The following is a 17,934-nucleotide window of genomic DNA, read 5'->3' as shown; positions in this document are numbered from 1 at the left end:
CGGTCTTTTCAGCGCGTCAACTATTGGACCCCTGACGAAGGTTAGTCCGAAACACGGACCGTGTTGGGTCCCTTACCTGGTAAAAGGTTTTTATTCAAAAGATTTATTTGTCACAATAAAGACTGCCTTCATCGTGTACATTCACCTGCAGTTTTTTTTTGGTTTGATTGCTCTGGATTGTCTTTCACTGCAGAGAGTTGGACCCTGGTTTTCCCTTGTTTTGGTTTGTTGCTTTGCAAGGTTTTGTGAAGTCAATAAATTAAGACTTTATTTTTTGTTTGAACATCTTGGTTCCTGACTCTTTGATGTTTCCTGAATGATTGAGTAACCAGCAGGACTTCCAGCCTCTACTGGAAGCACGTAGGACGTCGGCTGTTCTGGGCGCTGACCGGGGCCATTGTGTAAAGCGGCAACGGCGGTGCCACAATAAATATCCTCTCAGCTCCTCAGACAGAGGATTCTTTAAATCCAGACTGATTCTAAGGCAGGCTAATCCCATTCACAGGATGGGGTTTTGCCTGTCTTCTGCTTTTTTGGCTTTAGAGCCAAAAAATACATCCTTTAAAGAATGGAAAAAGGATCCAAATGAAGAAAATAAAATGAGACATAAGCACTGGCAAGTTAGATGCAAAGCATTAATTTGAAGAGAAATTTGCAAAAGAGGCAAAACCTCATAGTAACCATTTTTTATAGGTATATCAGAAGCAGAAAACCAGTGAGGGAATCCATGGAACTGTTGGATGATCAAGGTGCAAAAGGGGCACTCAGGGATGATAAGGCCATGAATTATTTCTTTGCTTCAGTCTTTATGGAAGAAGATGTAAGAGATCTACCTGAACCAGAAATGGTTTTCATGGGTGATGATACGGTGGAACTGAAAGAAATCTCGATGAACCTGTAAGATGCACCAAGCCAAATTGACAAGTTAAAGAGTAATAAATCACCTGTACCGGATGGTATACATCCCAGGGTACTGAAAGAATTCAAACATGAAATTACTGATTTGCTGTTAGTGATCTGTAACCTGTCACTGAAGTCATCTGTAGTACCTGAAGTTTGGAAGGTGGCCAATGTTATGTTGATTTTTTAAAAAGATTCCAGAGGAGATCGGGAAATTACAAACTGGTAAACTTGAGTTCAGTGCTAGGTAAAATAGTGGAAACAATTATAAAACATAACATTTTTGATTCGTCCTTTGTAAAATTCAGATCAACAGTTAAGATGCATCTTTTTGGTTTAGCATTCTTATGAGAAAATTGGTGCATTGGGATCCTGTGTTTTTTGGCAACTATTTAAACAAGATTTAAACAAAATTATTTGCCTTTTTTAGGTTTTTAGATTATTTAGATTTAAGAACATAAGAATTGCTGTTGCTGGGTCAGACCAGTGGTCCAGCAGTCCGCTCATGGTAGCGCCCCTCTGGTCAAAGACCAGTGCCCTGAGACTAGCCCTACCAGTGTACGTCCTTATTTAGCAGGAACTTGGAAAACTTTGTCTTGAATCCCTGGAGAGTGTTTTCCTCTATGACAGATTCTGGAAGAGCATTCCAGTTTTCTACCACTCTCTGGGTGAAGAAGAACTTTCTTACGTTTGTACAGAATCTATCCCCTTTTAAATTTAGAGAGTGTCCTCTCATTCTCTTTACCTTGGAGAGGGTGAACAACCTGTCCTTATCTACTAAGTCTATCCCTTTCAGTACCTTGAATGTTTCAAGCATGTGCCCTCTCAATCTCCTCTGTTCGAGGGAGAAGAGGCCCAGTTTCTCTATTCTTTCGCTGTACGGCAGCTCCTTCAACCCCTTAACCATCTTCGTCGCTCTTCTCTGGACCCTTTCGAGTAGTACCGTGTCTTTCTTCATGTATGGCGACCAGTGCTGGACATAGTACTCCAGGTGAGGGTGCACCATGGCCCGGTACAGCGGCATGATAACCTTCTCCGTTCTGTTCATGATCCCCTTCTTTATCATTCCTAGCATTCTGTTTGCTCTTTTCGCCGCCGCCGCCAATTGTGCGGACGGTTTCATCAACTTGTCGATCAGAACTCCCAAGTTCTTTTCCTGGGAGGTCTCTCCAAGTGCCGCCCCGGACATCCTGTATTCGTGCATTGTTACCAACATGCATCACTTTACACTTGTCCACATTGAACCTCATCTGCCATGTCAATGCCCATTCCTCAAGCCTGATTATGTCACATTGCAGATCTTTGCAATTCCCCTGCGTCTTCACTATTCTGAATAACTTCGTATCGTTCGCAAATTTAATCACCTCACTTGTCGTACCTATGTCCATATCATTTATAAATATGTTGAAGAGCACCGAGCCCTGCAGCACCCCACTGGTGATGCATCTGTGTACATCCCCTTCCACCCGTGGTTCCACAGCTTCCTAAGAAGCCGCTCATGGGGTATCTTGTCAAAGGCTTTTTGGAAGTCAAGATAAATGATGTCTTTGGGTTCCCCTTTGTCCATCTGGCTGTTTACCCCCTCAAAAAAGTGCAGTAAGTTTGTTTGGCACGATCTTCCTTTGCAGAAGCCATGTTGGCTCGCTTTCATTAGTCCATTTTTTTCAATGTGCTCACAGATGCTGTCCTTTATCAGTGCTTTTACCATCTTGCCCGGAATCGATGTCAAACTTACCGGCCTGTAGTTTCCCGGGTCACCTCTCGATCCCTTTTTAAAGATAGGTGTAACATTTGCTATCTTCCAGTCCTCCGGGATCTCGACAGTTTTCAAGGATAGGTTGCAAACTCGTTGGAGTATTTCCGCTATTTCGTTTCTTATTCTTTTAGTACCCTTGGGTGTATTCCATCCGGGTCTGGTGATTTGTCGCTTTTCAATCTATCTATCTGTTGGAGGACATCCTCATGGCTCACCTCTATTGTCGACAGTTTTTCTTCTTGGTCTCCATTGAAGATCTCTTCGGGTTCTGGTACACTGGATGTGTCCTCTCTTGTGAAGACTGACGAGAAGAACTTGTTTAATTTATTAGCTACCTCTTTTTCCTCCTTTATCACTCCCTTTCTATCTCCATCATCCAACAGTCCTACTTCCTCCCTCGCCGGTTGCTTACTTTAACGTATTTGAAGAACGATTTGAAATTTTTTGCCTCCCTGGCCAGTCTTCTTCGTATTCCCTTTTCGCTCTCCTAACCACTCGATGACATTCTTTTTGGCATTTCCTGTGTTCCTTCCAGTTTTCCCCAGTTTGGTCCTTTTGCCATTTCCGGAACGATTTTTTCTTGTCTCCTATCGCTTTCTTCACTTCATTGGTTATCCATACTGGGTCTTTTGTTCGTTTTTTTTGCACCCTTTTCTAAATCTGGGGATGTGCATATGTTGTGCTTCTTGCACCGTGCCCTTGAATAGGGACCAGGCTTGCTCTACGGTCTCTGTTTTCCATGAGTTGTTTCTGAGTTTATTTCTCACCATTACTCTCATAGCATCATAGTTCCCTTTCTTGAAGTTGAGCGTTATCACTGTGGTTCTCTTCCCTTTTGATGTTCCTACTTCTAATTTGTATTGGATCATGTTGTGATCGCTGTTTCATAGTGGTCCTACTACTTCCACTTCCTTTGCAGGTCCCCCTGGCCCGTTGAGGATTAGGTCAAGAGTGGCAATCCCTCTCATTGGTTCCTTGACGAGCTGTTCCATAAAGCAGTCCCTCACAGCCTCTAGGAATTCTGTTTCCCTCGCACAGTTCGAGTTTCCAATACGCCAGTCTATCCCGGGGTAGTTAAAATCCCCTATTACCATCACGTTTCCGTTTTTGCATTCCCGCCTCAATTCTGCTGCCAGTTCTTTGTCATTTGCTTCCATTTGTCCAGGTGGACGATAGTACAGTCCCAATTTTATATCAAAATCATTCCTTCCTGGTAATTTAACCCATAATGATTCCAATCCTTCTGCCTTTGTTTCCATACCCAAAAGGGAAGTCTCCAGCTGTATTGAGACTTTGCAAAATGATGTCAAGTTTCCAGATAGGGAAAGAGGAATACACCAGAGGGCACAACCGCAGAGCCTTTTTAATGAACTGGGTGACATCTAAGTAAGAAGCCAAGAAGCCTCTTTCCTCCTGAGCTTGGAAACAGGAAAGGCCTGCTATCTGTACTTTTAGGGATCCTACTGACAGCCCTTTCTGAAGCCCCTCCTGCAAGAAGTCCAGGACTACCGAAATCTAATCTCGTGAAGGCTCTACATCCTTCTCCGCATACCACTGGTGAAAGGACTTTCAGGCTTTAGCACAGGCTGCCACTGTCAATGACTTCTTATCTCTAAGCAATGTGGTGATGACCACATCTGAATTACCCTTGCTCATTAGGGCCATCCGCTCAAGAACCATACCTTAAGTCCCTGAGTGAGAAGTTCCACTTGGACCAAGAGTCTGAGGCCTTCAACCCTCTGGAGATGGACCAGGTCCACATATCATGGTCTGCGAGGCCAATCGGGCACTACTAGGACCACCAATCCTGGATGGTTTGCAATATTGCGAATGACTTGACCAAGCAGAGGCCATGGAAGAAACATGGTACAAGAGCTCTGTCTGCGGCCATGGTTGAACTAATGCATCCAATCCGTCGCTTCTCAGTTCATATCTTCGACTGTAAAAATGAGGCATCTTGGTATTCACCGGTGAGGTCATCAGATCCATCTTTAGAGGCCTCCACTGCCAAACTATGGTGTCAAACCCTTGTGGAGACAGTGATCATTCCCCCGGATTGAGAGTCTGCACATTTTCTACTCCTGCTACGTGTGCAGCCAAGATAGCCTGCAAGTGGAAGAGGAGTTGAGTTTCTAGGCATAACTGGGCGCTCTTGGTGTCTCCTTGACTGTTGACAAATGCTACCGCTGTCACATTGTCCAAGAAGACTTTGACTGCTTTACCTTCCAAAGATTTCTCTGGTGCCTGAAGCACTAGCCGAAAGGCTCTGAACTCCAGGCGATTTATGGACCATTTCTGCTGAGCCGAAGTCCAACACCCTAGACTGAGTGTCTGTTCCAATGACCCCCCCCCCCAACTGTAAAGGCTAGCATCAGTTGTTAGTATCTCCCAGGAGGAGATGTGAAGATACATGCCACTGGAAAGGGAAGCTGACCTCAGCCACCACCATAGGCTGCTCTTTGCTGGAGGTAGCCAGGGAAGCAGCTGTTGAAGTGAGTCCGTCTGAGGGGACCAGTGAAGAGAGGAGAGATTATTGGAGGGGTCTCATATGTGTCCTGGCCCAAGGAATCACCTCTGTGGTCACTGCCATTGACCCCAGGACCTGCAATGCTGTGGGAACCGGCCTCTATAGTAGCTCCAAAATCTGCTTCTGGAGCTTCAGTCTGCATGACTCTGGAAGAAACACTTAGCCAAGGGCTATGTCAAACAAGACTCCCAGGTACTCCCAAGTGCTGAGTTGGTTCCAACTAACTCTTCTTGAAGCTGACTATCCAGCCCAACTCTTGGAGGAGTTGCACCACTCTCGAAACTGCCAGCTCACCTTCCTCTTTGGACAGAGCTCTTGTTAGCCAATCATCCAAATATGGGTGCACCTGAATCCCAGTTTTTGAAAAGGTGCACTGCCACCACCACCATCACCTTGGTAAAAGCATGGCCAGGCCAAATAGGAGAGCAGAGAACTGGAAATGCTGCTCATGCACATGAAATTACAGGTACCTCCTGTAGGCCGGGAAGATGGGAACATGAAGACAGGCCTCCGTCAGATCAAAGGAGGTGAGAAATTCCCCATGGTTCCACTGCCGCTACGACCAACCGAACAGTATCTGTGCAGAAGTGCAGTACATTCAGTGCCACATTGACTGACTTGAGGTCTAGAATAAGCCTCCAGTTGTCTTAGCCTTTCTTTGACATGATGAAATATAAGGAGTATTTGCTCAAGCCCAAGTCTGCATCTGTGACCAGCTCTATGGCCAGAAGAGCCAGTAGCCTTTGTACCATAGCCCAAACTTTAAGGGCTCTCTCCAGCTAGTCAGCCAGAGAATCCACAAGGCAGTCTGGTAGGGGGCACAGAACTCGATTTTGTACCCCTCCCGGACAATGTCCAGGACCAAGCAGTCTGCATCAATCTGAGACCAGACCATCTAAAAAATCGACAGCCCAATTTTCCCCATAGGCTATAATAACCTTTCTCACTGTGCCATGTGGTGCCTGCCTGCCTGCCTACCTGCCTCAGCATATGATTTCAGCTGGAACAAATAAAGAACTCTACCTTACAGATACGTTGGATGAACCTTCTCTTCTGGCTACCAATCGGACCAAGGACGTACTGAGCCTCAATCCCCAGAAAACCGTGCAAAGAGGGGGGGGGGGGTACCACAAGCCCAGAAGAAACCAAACAGCCTGTGCTCAAACTCCTGACTATATCAGAGTGGTGAGCAGCTATGCAAGCAGGCTGGCTAGCTAGGTGTCCCTAAGGCAGGTGTGTCAAAGTCCCTCCTCGAGGGCTGCAATCCAGTTGGGTTTTCAGAATTTCCCCAATGAATATGCATGAGATCTATTAGCATACAATGAAAGCAGTGCATGCAAATAGATCTCATGCATATTCATTGGGGGAAATCCTGAAAACCTGACTGGATTGCGGCCCTCGAGGAGGGACTTTGACACCCCTGCCCTAAGGGCTAATCCTGCTATCAGCAGACCTCTGTGGCGTGGGTCTGCATCTTTTCCCAGGCAGAGGGAACCTCTGGGCACCAAGCTTCCAAATGAACACTGAGAAAAAATAATAAAACTGCAGATCAGATCAGAAGCACTTCTGAGCAATTTACCTGCAGAAAACAAACTGAGTGGATAGGAGCTCCCTGGGAAGAAGGTGGAGTTGAAAACATGATTGACAGTTTTCTGCAAGCAACTTGTGAGTTGGGATACAGAACCTTATCATTTTAGGACCACTAGACACATTGCACTAGAACAGTCGAACCACTATATACATTGCACTAGAACAGTCTTTACAAGAAATGAGATTACTGTATTATAATTTGATATAGCATTCAAGTAAGGAGCTTCTCAACATCAAGTAAAAGGCATATTTTATTTAATATTTACCCAACTTGTAATTGTCTACCATTCAAGTATATCTTTGAAATTTCCATGCTCATTAATTCTACTAATTGAAGGTTTATATACAGTGAAGAATAGAAGCCAAATAAAAATATAGTATATATTCAGTGATAGACTGTCCTGGCAATCTTTTATTCAGCAAAAGTGATTTTAAAGCATATAAATCAGTTTTAACCTACTGTATACAGATGGAACGGTAACATTCAGTGATATTTAAAAGTTTCTTTAATATTACATTACCATATCTATAGGATTCAGGATCACGTTTGTCTTTTTCCTTAATCTTTTCTTGTTGTTGCAAATATTCTATTCTGGGAACTTCACAAAGGCTTAAACTATTAGAAAGCATAACAGCATCACCACAATCATATTGCTGCAAAGATAAAATAATATATTTAATAAGTTAAATATTCCCACTGTATATCCTAGTAAATGTGAGCTATTAAAACATTGGGTTTTTAAAATGTCAGGTTACCTTGCCCTTTCCACTTTCCTTGAAACCATCCTCAAGCACTTGAAGAAGTTCTTTATTCCCAACTGGTACTTTTGGGTCAAATACATAGAAAAGGTATTCCAACATCCTGCGGTAGGTTCTTAAAATAAAAATTTCAAAAACACATAAATATTTTTCTTATTAAATAGAAAACTAACAGATTAGGTATTTATTTATTTAAAAAATTTATATACCGCCTATACTCTAAACAGTTTCCATTAAAATAACATTTGTAAGTACATTTTAATGCCTAACAAATTTCAACTCACTCTCAACATACAGTCTTCATTACATAAATAATTATAGAACTGCTCGTTATGAACTTCAACAGGCACTACAGAGGGTCCTGGTATCATAGAATGCACGCATGTCTTAGGTTGTAATAGCATCTACAAACAACTTGGTTTTTAACAGTTTTTTGAAACTGAAACAGTCAGAGTATAGTCTCAGGTGTCCTAGCAACTTATTCCAAAGGGCCACCCCTGCAATGGAAAACATTCTTGATTTTGTGGTCACGTACTTCACTCCCTCTTCCATTCTTGCTATTAGTTTCATGCCACCTTCTGATCTCAAGACTGTTTAGCGGCCTATAGACTTCCCACAGAGTTTCAAACCAGAAAGGAACCAATTGATACAATGTCTGGTAAACTAATGATAGCACATTGTAGTGTACTCATTGCTGCATAGGTAACTGTGTGCTATTGTGCTATTCCGGAACTTGGAGGCGAGGAGGATGGCAGTTTGAGTGCAGAGCTCCTCTCCCTGGACAATCTGCCTGCTTTTAAATATCAGCAGCAGTGGGAGATCAATTGCTTTTACACCTAAGCAGCAACGGGACCAACCCACCAAAAACCCACAGTCCCGGTCCTGCAAAAATATGAGCTCCACTCTCCCTGCAGTTCGCTAGGAAAATCAACTGCTTTTACACCTAAGCAGCAGCAGGACCAGCCACCACTACCAAGAGCCCTTTGCCCCGATCCAGCCAGGCATGTGAGCTCCTCCCTCTGCAGTCCATTGGAGAGATCAATCTACCTGCTTTTAAATATCAGCAACAGTGGGAAATCAACTGCTTTTACACCTCAGCAGCATCGGAACTATCCGCAACTACCAAGAGCACACAGACCCGATCCAGCCAAGAGTGTGAGCTCCACCTCCCCCTGCAGTCCACTAGGAAGATCAACTGTTTTTTACACCCAAGCAGCAACAGGACCAGCCACCACTACTGAGAACCCTTTGCCCTGATCCAGCCAGACAAGTAAGCTCTTCCCCCAGCATTCCGTTGGAAAAATCAATATGCTTGCTTTTAAATATTATCAGAAGTAGGAGATCAACTGATTTTACACCTAAGCAGCACCAAGACCAGCCGCCACGATCGAGAGCTTTTGTCCCAATCCAGCCAGACGTGTATGCTCTTCACCATACAATTTGATGGAAAGATCAATCTGCCTGCTTTTAAATATCAGCAGCATTGGGAAAACAACTGCTTTTACACCTAAGCAGCAGCGGGTCCATCCGCAACCACCAAGAACCCACAGACCCGAACCTGCCAGGAATGTGAGATCCGCCCCCCCTACAATTCGATAAGAAGATCAACTGTTTTTACACATAAGCAGCAATAGGACCAGCCGCCACTACCGGGAACCCTTTGCCACGATCCAGCCAGACATATAAGATCTTCCCCCAGCATTCCATTGGATAGATCAATCTACCTGCTTTTAAATATCAGCAGCAGTGGGAGAACAACTGCTTTTACACCTAAGCAGCATTGGGACCAACCGCAACTACCAAGAGCCCATAGACCAGATCATGACAGGAGTGTGAGCTCCACACCTCCTGCAGTCCGCTAGGAAGATCAACTGCTTTAACACCTAAGTAGCAGCAAGACCAGCTGCCTATAATAGGAGCCCTTGCCCCAATCCAACCAGGCATGTGAGCTCCTCCCTCTATATCCCGTTTAAGAGATCAATCTACCTGCTTTAAATATTAGCAGCAGTAGAAAAACAACTGCTTTTACATACAAGCAGCAGCGAGACCTACCGCAACCACCAAGAGCCCACAGACCCGATCCTGCCAGGAGTGTGAACTCCTCCCCCTGCAGTCCATTGGAGAGATCAATCTGCCTGCTTTTAAATATCAGCAGCAGTGGAGATCAACTGCTTTTACACCTAAGCAGCAACGAGACCAGCCACAACCACCGAGAGCACACAGACCCGATCCTACCAAGAGTGTGAACTCTTCCCCCCATGCAATCCGCTAAGAAGATCGACTGTCGGCTCCGGGCGGCTTTCCCGCAGAGGAGAGAATCCTGCATTCAACGTGGGCCTCATCTGGGGCAGCCTCCTTGGAGCGGCTGGGGCACGGGCAGTGTGTCTGGGAGGGAATGCATGGATGGGAGAACATCGCAGGGGAGAAGACATAGGCATCCTGGGACTGTCTGCCAAGTCTCTTCCCTGAAGAAGCCCTTTCTGGAAACGTCAATCGCTCCTCCTAAACTTACTTGCTCCACTTCATCACTGACGCTGAAACCGTGGATTGAAGACAAAGTTTTATTTTATTTTTCTTTCCAGCTTATGATTTATCTTTAATCTTATCTATTGTTTTGCCTTTTGTCTTTGTTTTGTTCTATTTCTATCATTTAAATTTCTCCAGAATTCTACTGTTCAACGGCTCCCCCTTCTGCTTCTATTCCTTTCTCTCCTCTCTTCTACCTTCCAAAGTATTTAGATCAATGCTGTCTTGTTAAAATGTTTATTTTATTTTTATTTTTCCTCTAACTCTACTTTTCACTTCTCTATTACCCTCCAGGTACTTTAGTTAGATTGTGAGCCTTCGGGACAGTAAGGGAATTTTTCAAGTACCTTTCTTATTTCTAATCTTAATGTATATTTTCTGTAAACCGCTTAGAACCTAACGGATGTAGCGGTATATAAGAAATAAATTACATTACATTACATTACATTGTGTTAACATGTGCTAACATCACTAACAAGCAGTATTAGTAAACTAGGTCCCATTGTATAAAATGGGACCTAGTGAAATAACATGTTAAAGGTGTTAGCACATGCTAAGAATTGTGCACACTAGTTACTCTAGCTGTAAGCTGCATACCGGAAATGAGTGTTTTGTATAGACGACAGAATAATGAGCCATACAAGTGGCTGGCATTATTTAATGATGCTAATGTGAAGCAATTTTTTGAAAGCTTAAAAAAATCCTAAAAGGTTTTCTTGATATGCCTAGACTTTCTCAATTAGTTGCTACTGCACAGGCCCTCTCAGACCTCTGTAATAGCTTAAAGTCGCCATGAACAATGTTGAAATGGCATTCTTAAATAATTCTAAAAGAGGAAGGGGAGGAGAATATGTGACTGCTGCTGTCTACGGAGAACACCCATTGCACCATTAAAATGTTGGTTGCTGTGATCAAAAAATATTTGGATATTCAGTGCCACTATCCCGATGGTGGCTGGTGCTCAATACCTAGAAAAGGCAGTCAGCACCAGAACTTATACAGATAGTAGCAATAACTTATCCATATAACTCAGGAACAGCTTTTCAATTTGTGTTAAATTATCCACACAAGTATCCGGATGGTGGACTGAATACTGCCACTATCTGGATAAGTTGTAGGACCACCCTGATTCCACCCATGCTCTGCCCTAGCACTGTTCTCATGAAGGGCAAATCTATAATCTAGGCGCCTACACTTAAGCCATCCTTTCATATGTAAATGTCTAAAATACCTGCACTTATCCGGGTATGTATGCACTTATCCGTATGAGTGCTTCAGGGCACCTAAATCCTAAATTCACAAATATCTACGTAACTTACATAGTACAGTACATATTTGCAAGAGGGATAGTGAAGCATAGGCAGGAGATGAAGAGGCTCTCACTTTTGCAACTACAGAATACTGTATGCTTCCCATCTACATTTAGATACCCATACTAATGCCAATATTATGCTACACTAGTATTCTACAACAAAACCTGGGCACTTAAGGACCTAAATGGAAATACCTACTTATAGAACTGCCAACATAGTGCTAAGGCAATCTGTAAGGATATTCAGAGGCACTATCTGGATAGCACTGCTGAATATCCTGATCAGTGGTATTTATCCGGATAGCAGATGCTATTATTCAGAAAAGTGCTTTTCAGTACTGACCCATTAGTTTTCTCCATTGATCAGCAGGCTCAATCAGCCACACAAGTGGAACTCCTTAGCTAAGAATGCTCCCCCAACTAAAAAGAGAAAAAAACAACTGTTGCTTACCTGCAACAGTTATTTTCCTATAGACAACACAACAAGGTCACACTACTGCAAGTTACTGTAACAGTTCTCCCAGTGGTCAGAACTTAGTATAAAGTTCTGAGCATTAGCAGCTCTTCCCAGGTACAGTGGTCTTGGCTCTTCATTAGTTCCAAAGCTCAAAACACCTATGAAACTCTCGGAGAGGGAGGAAGGACTTGTACTTAATCAATTCTGCTTTCTAAAGAAAATACCTTATAGATAAGAAAAAAATGCTTTTCACATTGACAAACAGGACTGAGTAAGGCACACAAGTGGGCAGCTCGCAAATTTAGGATTGTTCATGTGTTTAATTTCCTAAATTACAAAAGCAAGAGTTGTTAAATCATACAGATTAGTCAGCACAATTTGACCAAAGGTACATCAATTTTTAATTTGTATCACCATAATTATTTATATAAACTGCTGTGAACTTCAAGGAGGTATTGGTGGTATGCAAATAAAAATTGTATTGTACTTCTTTAATTATGGACCCATCCAAGCAGCAATGCAAGGTAAAAAGCATGATATAAGGAAAATGTATTTAGTGAAGCAGATTTTAGCTACAGTGAAACTAATTTAATGAGACTTTAGCGTTCACAGGAGTAACAGGTTTTTTTTCATAATGATGCAGGATGCTAGCCAAATTTCCAAGAGTTCTTTTAATGACTGGTATGCCAATTCTGTTGGGGTCAAAGGAGACTTCTAGATTGACTCAGTTCTTTTAAAGTAGTATACTCATTTATAGTCAAGAGTGCAGAGGGCTTGTTCATGTACATAAGAACATAAGCATGGCCTCTGCCGAGTCAGACCATGGGTCCATCATGCCCAGCAGTCTGCTCCCGTGGCGGCCCCCCCAGGTCCATGACCTGTTAGTGATCTTATACCTAAAACATTCTATTCCCTAATCATTTAATATCCTGTATGGTAACCCTCTAACTATACCCTTCAATCCCCTTTTTCTTCAGGAAATCATCTAATCCCATTTTGAAACCCAAAATCGTACTCTGCCCTACAAACTCCTCTGGCAGCGCATTCCAGGTGCCCGCCACCCTCTGAGTGAAGAAGAACTTCCTAGCATTTGTTTTGAATCTGTCTCCTTTCAATTTCTTGTTTTTGTTGCCCCCACTAGTCTGAAGAATCTGTCCCTCTCTACCTTCTCCATACCCTTCATGATCTTACAAGTTTCTATCATGTCCCCTCTAAGTATCCACTTTTCCAGGGAAAAGAGCCCCAACTTCTCTAGCCTTTCAGCATATGAAAGGTTTTCCATGCCTTTTATTATCCTTGTTGCTCTTCTCTGGACCCTCTCAAGTATCGCCATATCCTTCTTAAGGTACATCGACCAGTATTGAATGCAGTACTCCAGATGCGGGCGCACCATCACCCGATACAGTGGAAGGATAACTTCCTTCGTTCTTTGATAATGCCCAACTTCCTTCGTTTTTTGATAATGCCCAACATTCTATTCGCCTTCTTTGAGGCCGCTGCGCATTGTGCCGCCGACTTCATTGTTTTATCTACTAAAACCCCCCCAAGTCCTTTTCCAGTTTGCCTTTTCCCAGTACCATCCCCCCCATCGTGTAGTTATACATCGGGTTTCCTTTCCCTATGAGCAAAACTTTACATTTCTCTACATTGAAGATCATCTGCCATTTGTTTGCCCAGTCACTCAGTTTGTTCAGGTCCCTTTGTAGTTCTTTGCATTCCTCCACAGATTTAACCCTATTGGAGAGTTTTGTGTCGTCCATGAATTTTATAACTTCGCACTTCGACCCTGACTCCAGGTCATTTATGAATATATTGAACAGCAGCGGTCCAAATACTGACCCCTGCGGGATGCCACTCGACCCCTTTCCAGTCTGAGTAGTGTCCCTTTACTCCTACCCTCTGTTTCCTGTCTGCCAGCCAATTTTTGATCCATCTGTGCACTTCCCCTTCCACCCTGTGGTTTCACAATTTCTTAGTAGGCGCTCATGGGGTACCTTGTCGAAGGCTTTTTGGAAGTCCAGATATATGATGCCTATGGGGTCACTTTTGTCCAATTGTTTGCTTATCCCCTCAAAGAAGGCTTGTTTGGCATAATCTTCCTTTACAGAAACCATGCTGGCTTGTTCTCATCAGATTATTTCTTTCTATATGCTCATTGATACTGACCTTGATCAATGATTCGACCATCTTTCCCGGAACTGAGGTTAAGCTCACTGGTCTGTAGTTCCCCGGGTCATCTCTTAATCCTTTTTTAAAGATAGGTGTAACATTCGCTATCTTCCAGTCCTCTGGAATTACCCCTGTTTTCAAGGATAGGTTGCAAATTTGCTGCAGCAACTCCGCCATTTCGTCTCTGAGCTCTTTCAGTATTCTCGGGTGGATTCCATCTGGGCCCGGAGATTTGTCAGTTTTTAATCTATCTATCTGTTTGAGTATGTCTTCGAGGCTTACCTCCATGCATGATAATTTTTCCTCCTGATCCCCCTTGAAGATTTTTTCCGGTTCCGGCACGTTGGATGTGTCCTCCTTTGTGAAGACCGATGAAAAGAACGTGTTTAGTCTGTCTGCCACCTCTTCTTCCTCCTTCACCACTCCCTTCCTGTCTCCCTCATCCAGAGGGGTCCCACCTTCTCCCTCGCCGGCTGTTTTCCTTTCACATATCGGAAGAATGGTTTAAAATTCCGTGCTTCCCTAGCAAGTCTCTCTTCATACTCTTTTTTTGCTTTTCTGACCACGCGATGACATTCTTTTTGATGCTTCCTGTGTGCTCTTTCCAATTTTCCTCAGTTTTATCCTTTTTCCACTTCCGGAATGATTTTTTCTTGTTCCCTATCACATTCTTGACTTCATTGGTAATCCATGCCGGGTCTTTTGCTTGATTCTTTTTGCACCCTTTCCTAAATCTGGATATATATAGGTTTTGTGCTTTGTTTACCGTGTTTTTGAATAAGGACCAGGCATGCTCCACCGTCTGTGCTTTCCTGGAGCTGTTCCTGAGTTTCTTCTTCACCATTTGTCTCATGGCATCATAGTTCCCTTTCTTGAAGTTAAACGTTGTTGCAATGGTTCTCTTCCCCTTTGGCACTCCTATTTCCACTTTGAACTGGATCAAGTTGTGATCATTGTTTCCTAATGGTCCCACTACTTCCACTTCCTTGGCAGGTCCATTCAGCCCGTTGAGGATTAGATTCTTATGGCATTCTGGACATAATGTAAGAAGCACTATTTTATCATTGATACGGAAATGTGCTGCTGCTGCTGCTGCTGCTACTACTACTACTACTACTTTAGCTGAAAACTTGGGATCAGTGCATAGAATTACTTTGTTTTGATGAAATTATGTGTTATGGTAACAGATTATCAATGCCTAGGTTTCATTCACTCTTCTTGCAGTGATAACAGGTACAAAAAAAAGCATTTTTATGTAAGGTGTTTTGGATAAGTGGACTTCAGTGGTTCAAATGGCAGCTTCATAAAGGAAGTTAAAACAAGCTAAAGATCACATGGAACGTGGTTTCTGCAAGGGTGGTATGATATGAAGAAGCACTTCTTGAAATGCCAAATGATGGATTACCAAGCAGTCAGAAAGCTATTAACTAGAGCATGATAGGCAGAGAGCACTGAAATGCACTCTCATCAAGGACATTTGGAACTCAAGACAATATGACTCATATTTTGAAAGCATTGTCACAAGTAAATAGCAGCTTTTACATGTGTAGATTGATATATGTGTGTAAAAGATACAAGTGGTTATACTCAGTACAATTGCCATATACGTACATATCCAGTGGAATAATCACGCAAATCTTGCTGATATCTGTTGTCTTAAATCATTCCTAAATTTATCCCCCCTTTCCTTCAATTCTTTATATTTCAACTCGAATGACTCCTCTAACCGTAGCAACTGCAACTCTGCCTGGTAATTCGATGTCTCCTGTTGAATCCACAGCTGAGCAGTTTTAATCAGTAGGAGCAACATCCTCATATTCCAAGTTAATGTCCTACCTAGCCCATCCTATACCAAATTGCCTTATACAGAGCACAGACTGTGCAAGTCTGCCCAGTATCAGCATTAGTTCTTCAATATATCACATTCGTTTTCTAATTAGAGGTCTTCTGTGTCTGTCCCACACTTTTTTGAATGCCGTCAACCAGTAGTGTACCTAGGGGGGGGAGGTACGTCCCGGGTGCACGCCCCAAAGGGGTGCACAGGAGAGAAAGCTGATCGGGGTTAAATATAACTCGAGTTATATTTAACCCGCGGGGTTAAATATAACTCGAGCCGCGAGGCTCGTCTTCTGCTCCTACCTGCCCTGCCGCTCACATATAGCTGATCGGAAGTCTTCCCCGATGTCAGCGCTGACGTCGGAGGGAGGGCTTAAGCGCTGACGTCGCGGAAGACTTCCAGTCAGCTATGAATGCGCAGCAGGACAGGCAGGAATAGAAGACAAGCCTCGCGGCTCGAGCTACGTTTTGCTGAGAAAGTTGCTAAGATGGGCTGGGAGGCAAACGCGGAACACAAAAGGGGGAAGGGAGTGCGTTTTGGACACAAGGCATGAACTTGGGAGAGAGGAAGGGAGGGAAAGTGATGCTGAGGTGGGGGATGGAATGGGTTTTTGGACACAGAAGGCATGAACTTGGGAGAGAGGAAGGGAGGGAAAGAGATGCTGAGGTGGGGGAAGGAATGGGTTTTTGGACACAGAAGGCATGGACTTGGGAGAGAGGAAGGGAGGGAAAGAGATGGTTGTGTACACGGGGAATAGAAGAAAGGAGAATTTTTGGTCATAGGGAGGGAGGGAGGTACAGACAGTGGCATACCAAGGTGGGAGTGGGGTGGGGTGGGGGTGGGGGCGGTCCGCCCCGGGTTTACACCCCAAGGGGGTGCACAGCTGGCCACCCTCAAGTGTTCTCCCTAGGCCGGCAAACTGCGTCTCTTTAGCCACTTGAGTGCCACCGCCACCATCGGGAAAAGGCCAGCGCCGAGTTCTCCCTGCTTTTCCCTGTGGGGCCGACCAACTCTCGCTACCCGCATCAATTCTGACGTCGGCCAGCCAATCGCTGCCTGGCTGGCCCAGAACGTCCTCTCCGACGTTAGAATTGACGTCGGGTGGCGAGAGTTGGTCGGCCCTGTGGGGAAGAGAAGCAGGGCGAACTCGGCGCCAGCCTGTTGCCGATGGCGGCAGTGGCAGCCTATTCTCCAGTGGCGTTGGAAGCATTTTCCCAATGATGGTGGCATAGGGGAGGGCAGGGAGAAAGAAAGAAAGAGGGGGACAGGGAGCCAGAAAGAAAGAAAGAAAGGGGGCAGGGTGAAACTAAGAAAAATGGGACGCGGAGAGAGAGAGAAAGGCAGACATACAGAACGAAAGGGGGTATGGAGAGAGAAAAAGAGAAGGGGGCAAGGTGAAACAAAGAAAGAAATGGGGCACGGAGAGAGAGAAAAACAGACATACAGAAAGAAAGGGGGTATGGAGAGAAAGAAAAAGAAAGGGGCAGGGTGAAACAAAGAAAAAGTTTGGGGAGGAAATGAGGTCTGGAGGAGAGGAAGCATACAGGAGGCTGAAAGAAGGAAAGAAATATTGGATGCACAGTCAGAAGAATAAAATGCAACCAGAGACTGATGAAATTACCAAAGGTAGGAAAAATGATTTTATTTTCAATTTAGTGATCAAAATGTGTCTGTTTTGAGAATTTATATATGCTGTCTATATTTTGCACTATGGCCCCCTTTTACTAAACCGCAATAGCGTTTTTAGCGCAGGGAACCTATGAGCGTCGAGAGCAGTGTGGGGCATTCAGCGCAGCTCCCTGCGCTAAAAACCACTATCGCGGTTTAGTAAAAAGGGAGGGGGAATATTTGTCTATTTTTGTATATTTGTTACTGAGGTGACATTGCATAAAGTCATCTGCCTTGACCTCTTTGAAAACCTGCGGAATATAAATGATAATTAACATTTTATCTGCATACAGCGTGCTTTGTGTTTTTAAAATTTTATTGTTGGTAGATCATTTTGACTTGGCCACAAAGGTAAGGGGGAGGGAGGGAGGGGAGCTGCTGAAAGACATCTAGTAATCCTTGCAGGCTTGACTGTGCAGAGAATTATTTTTGT

General features: G+C 43.9%; 1 protein-coding gene across 3 annotated transcripts in view; it reads right to left on the bottom strand.

Annotated features, from left to right (window-relative positions):
• Positions 1-17,934, bottom strand: part of LRRC9 (leucine rich repeat containing 9) — a 584,298-nt gene that overhangs the window by 343,440 nt on the left and 222,924 nt on the right. For all 3 annotated transcript variants that reach the window (XM_033952892.1, XM_033952893.1, XM_033952894.1), the window contains exons 14-15: positions 7,530-7,647; positions 7,295-7,427 (exon numbers count right to left, since the gene is read on the bottom strand). In XM_033952892.1, the coding sequence (XP_033808783.1) occupies positions 7,295-7,427; positions 7,530-7,647 (251 nt within the window). The remainder of the gene's footprint in view (positions 1-7,294; positions 7,428-7,529; positions 7,648-17,934) is intronic.

Source organism: Geotrypetes seraphini, chromosome 7 (genome assembly GCF_902459505.1).
Source record: "Geotrypetes seraphini chromosome 7, aGeoSer1.1, whole genome shotgun sequence".
In the NCBI taxonomy this organism is placed as follows: Eukaryota; Metazoa; Chordata; class Amphibia; order Gymnophiona; family Dermophiidae; genus Geotrypetes; species Geotrypetes seraphini.
This window is presented reverse-complemented; position numbering and strand designations above follow the sequence as displayed.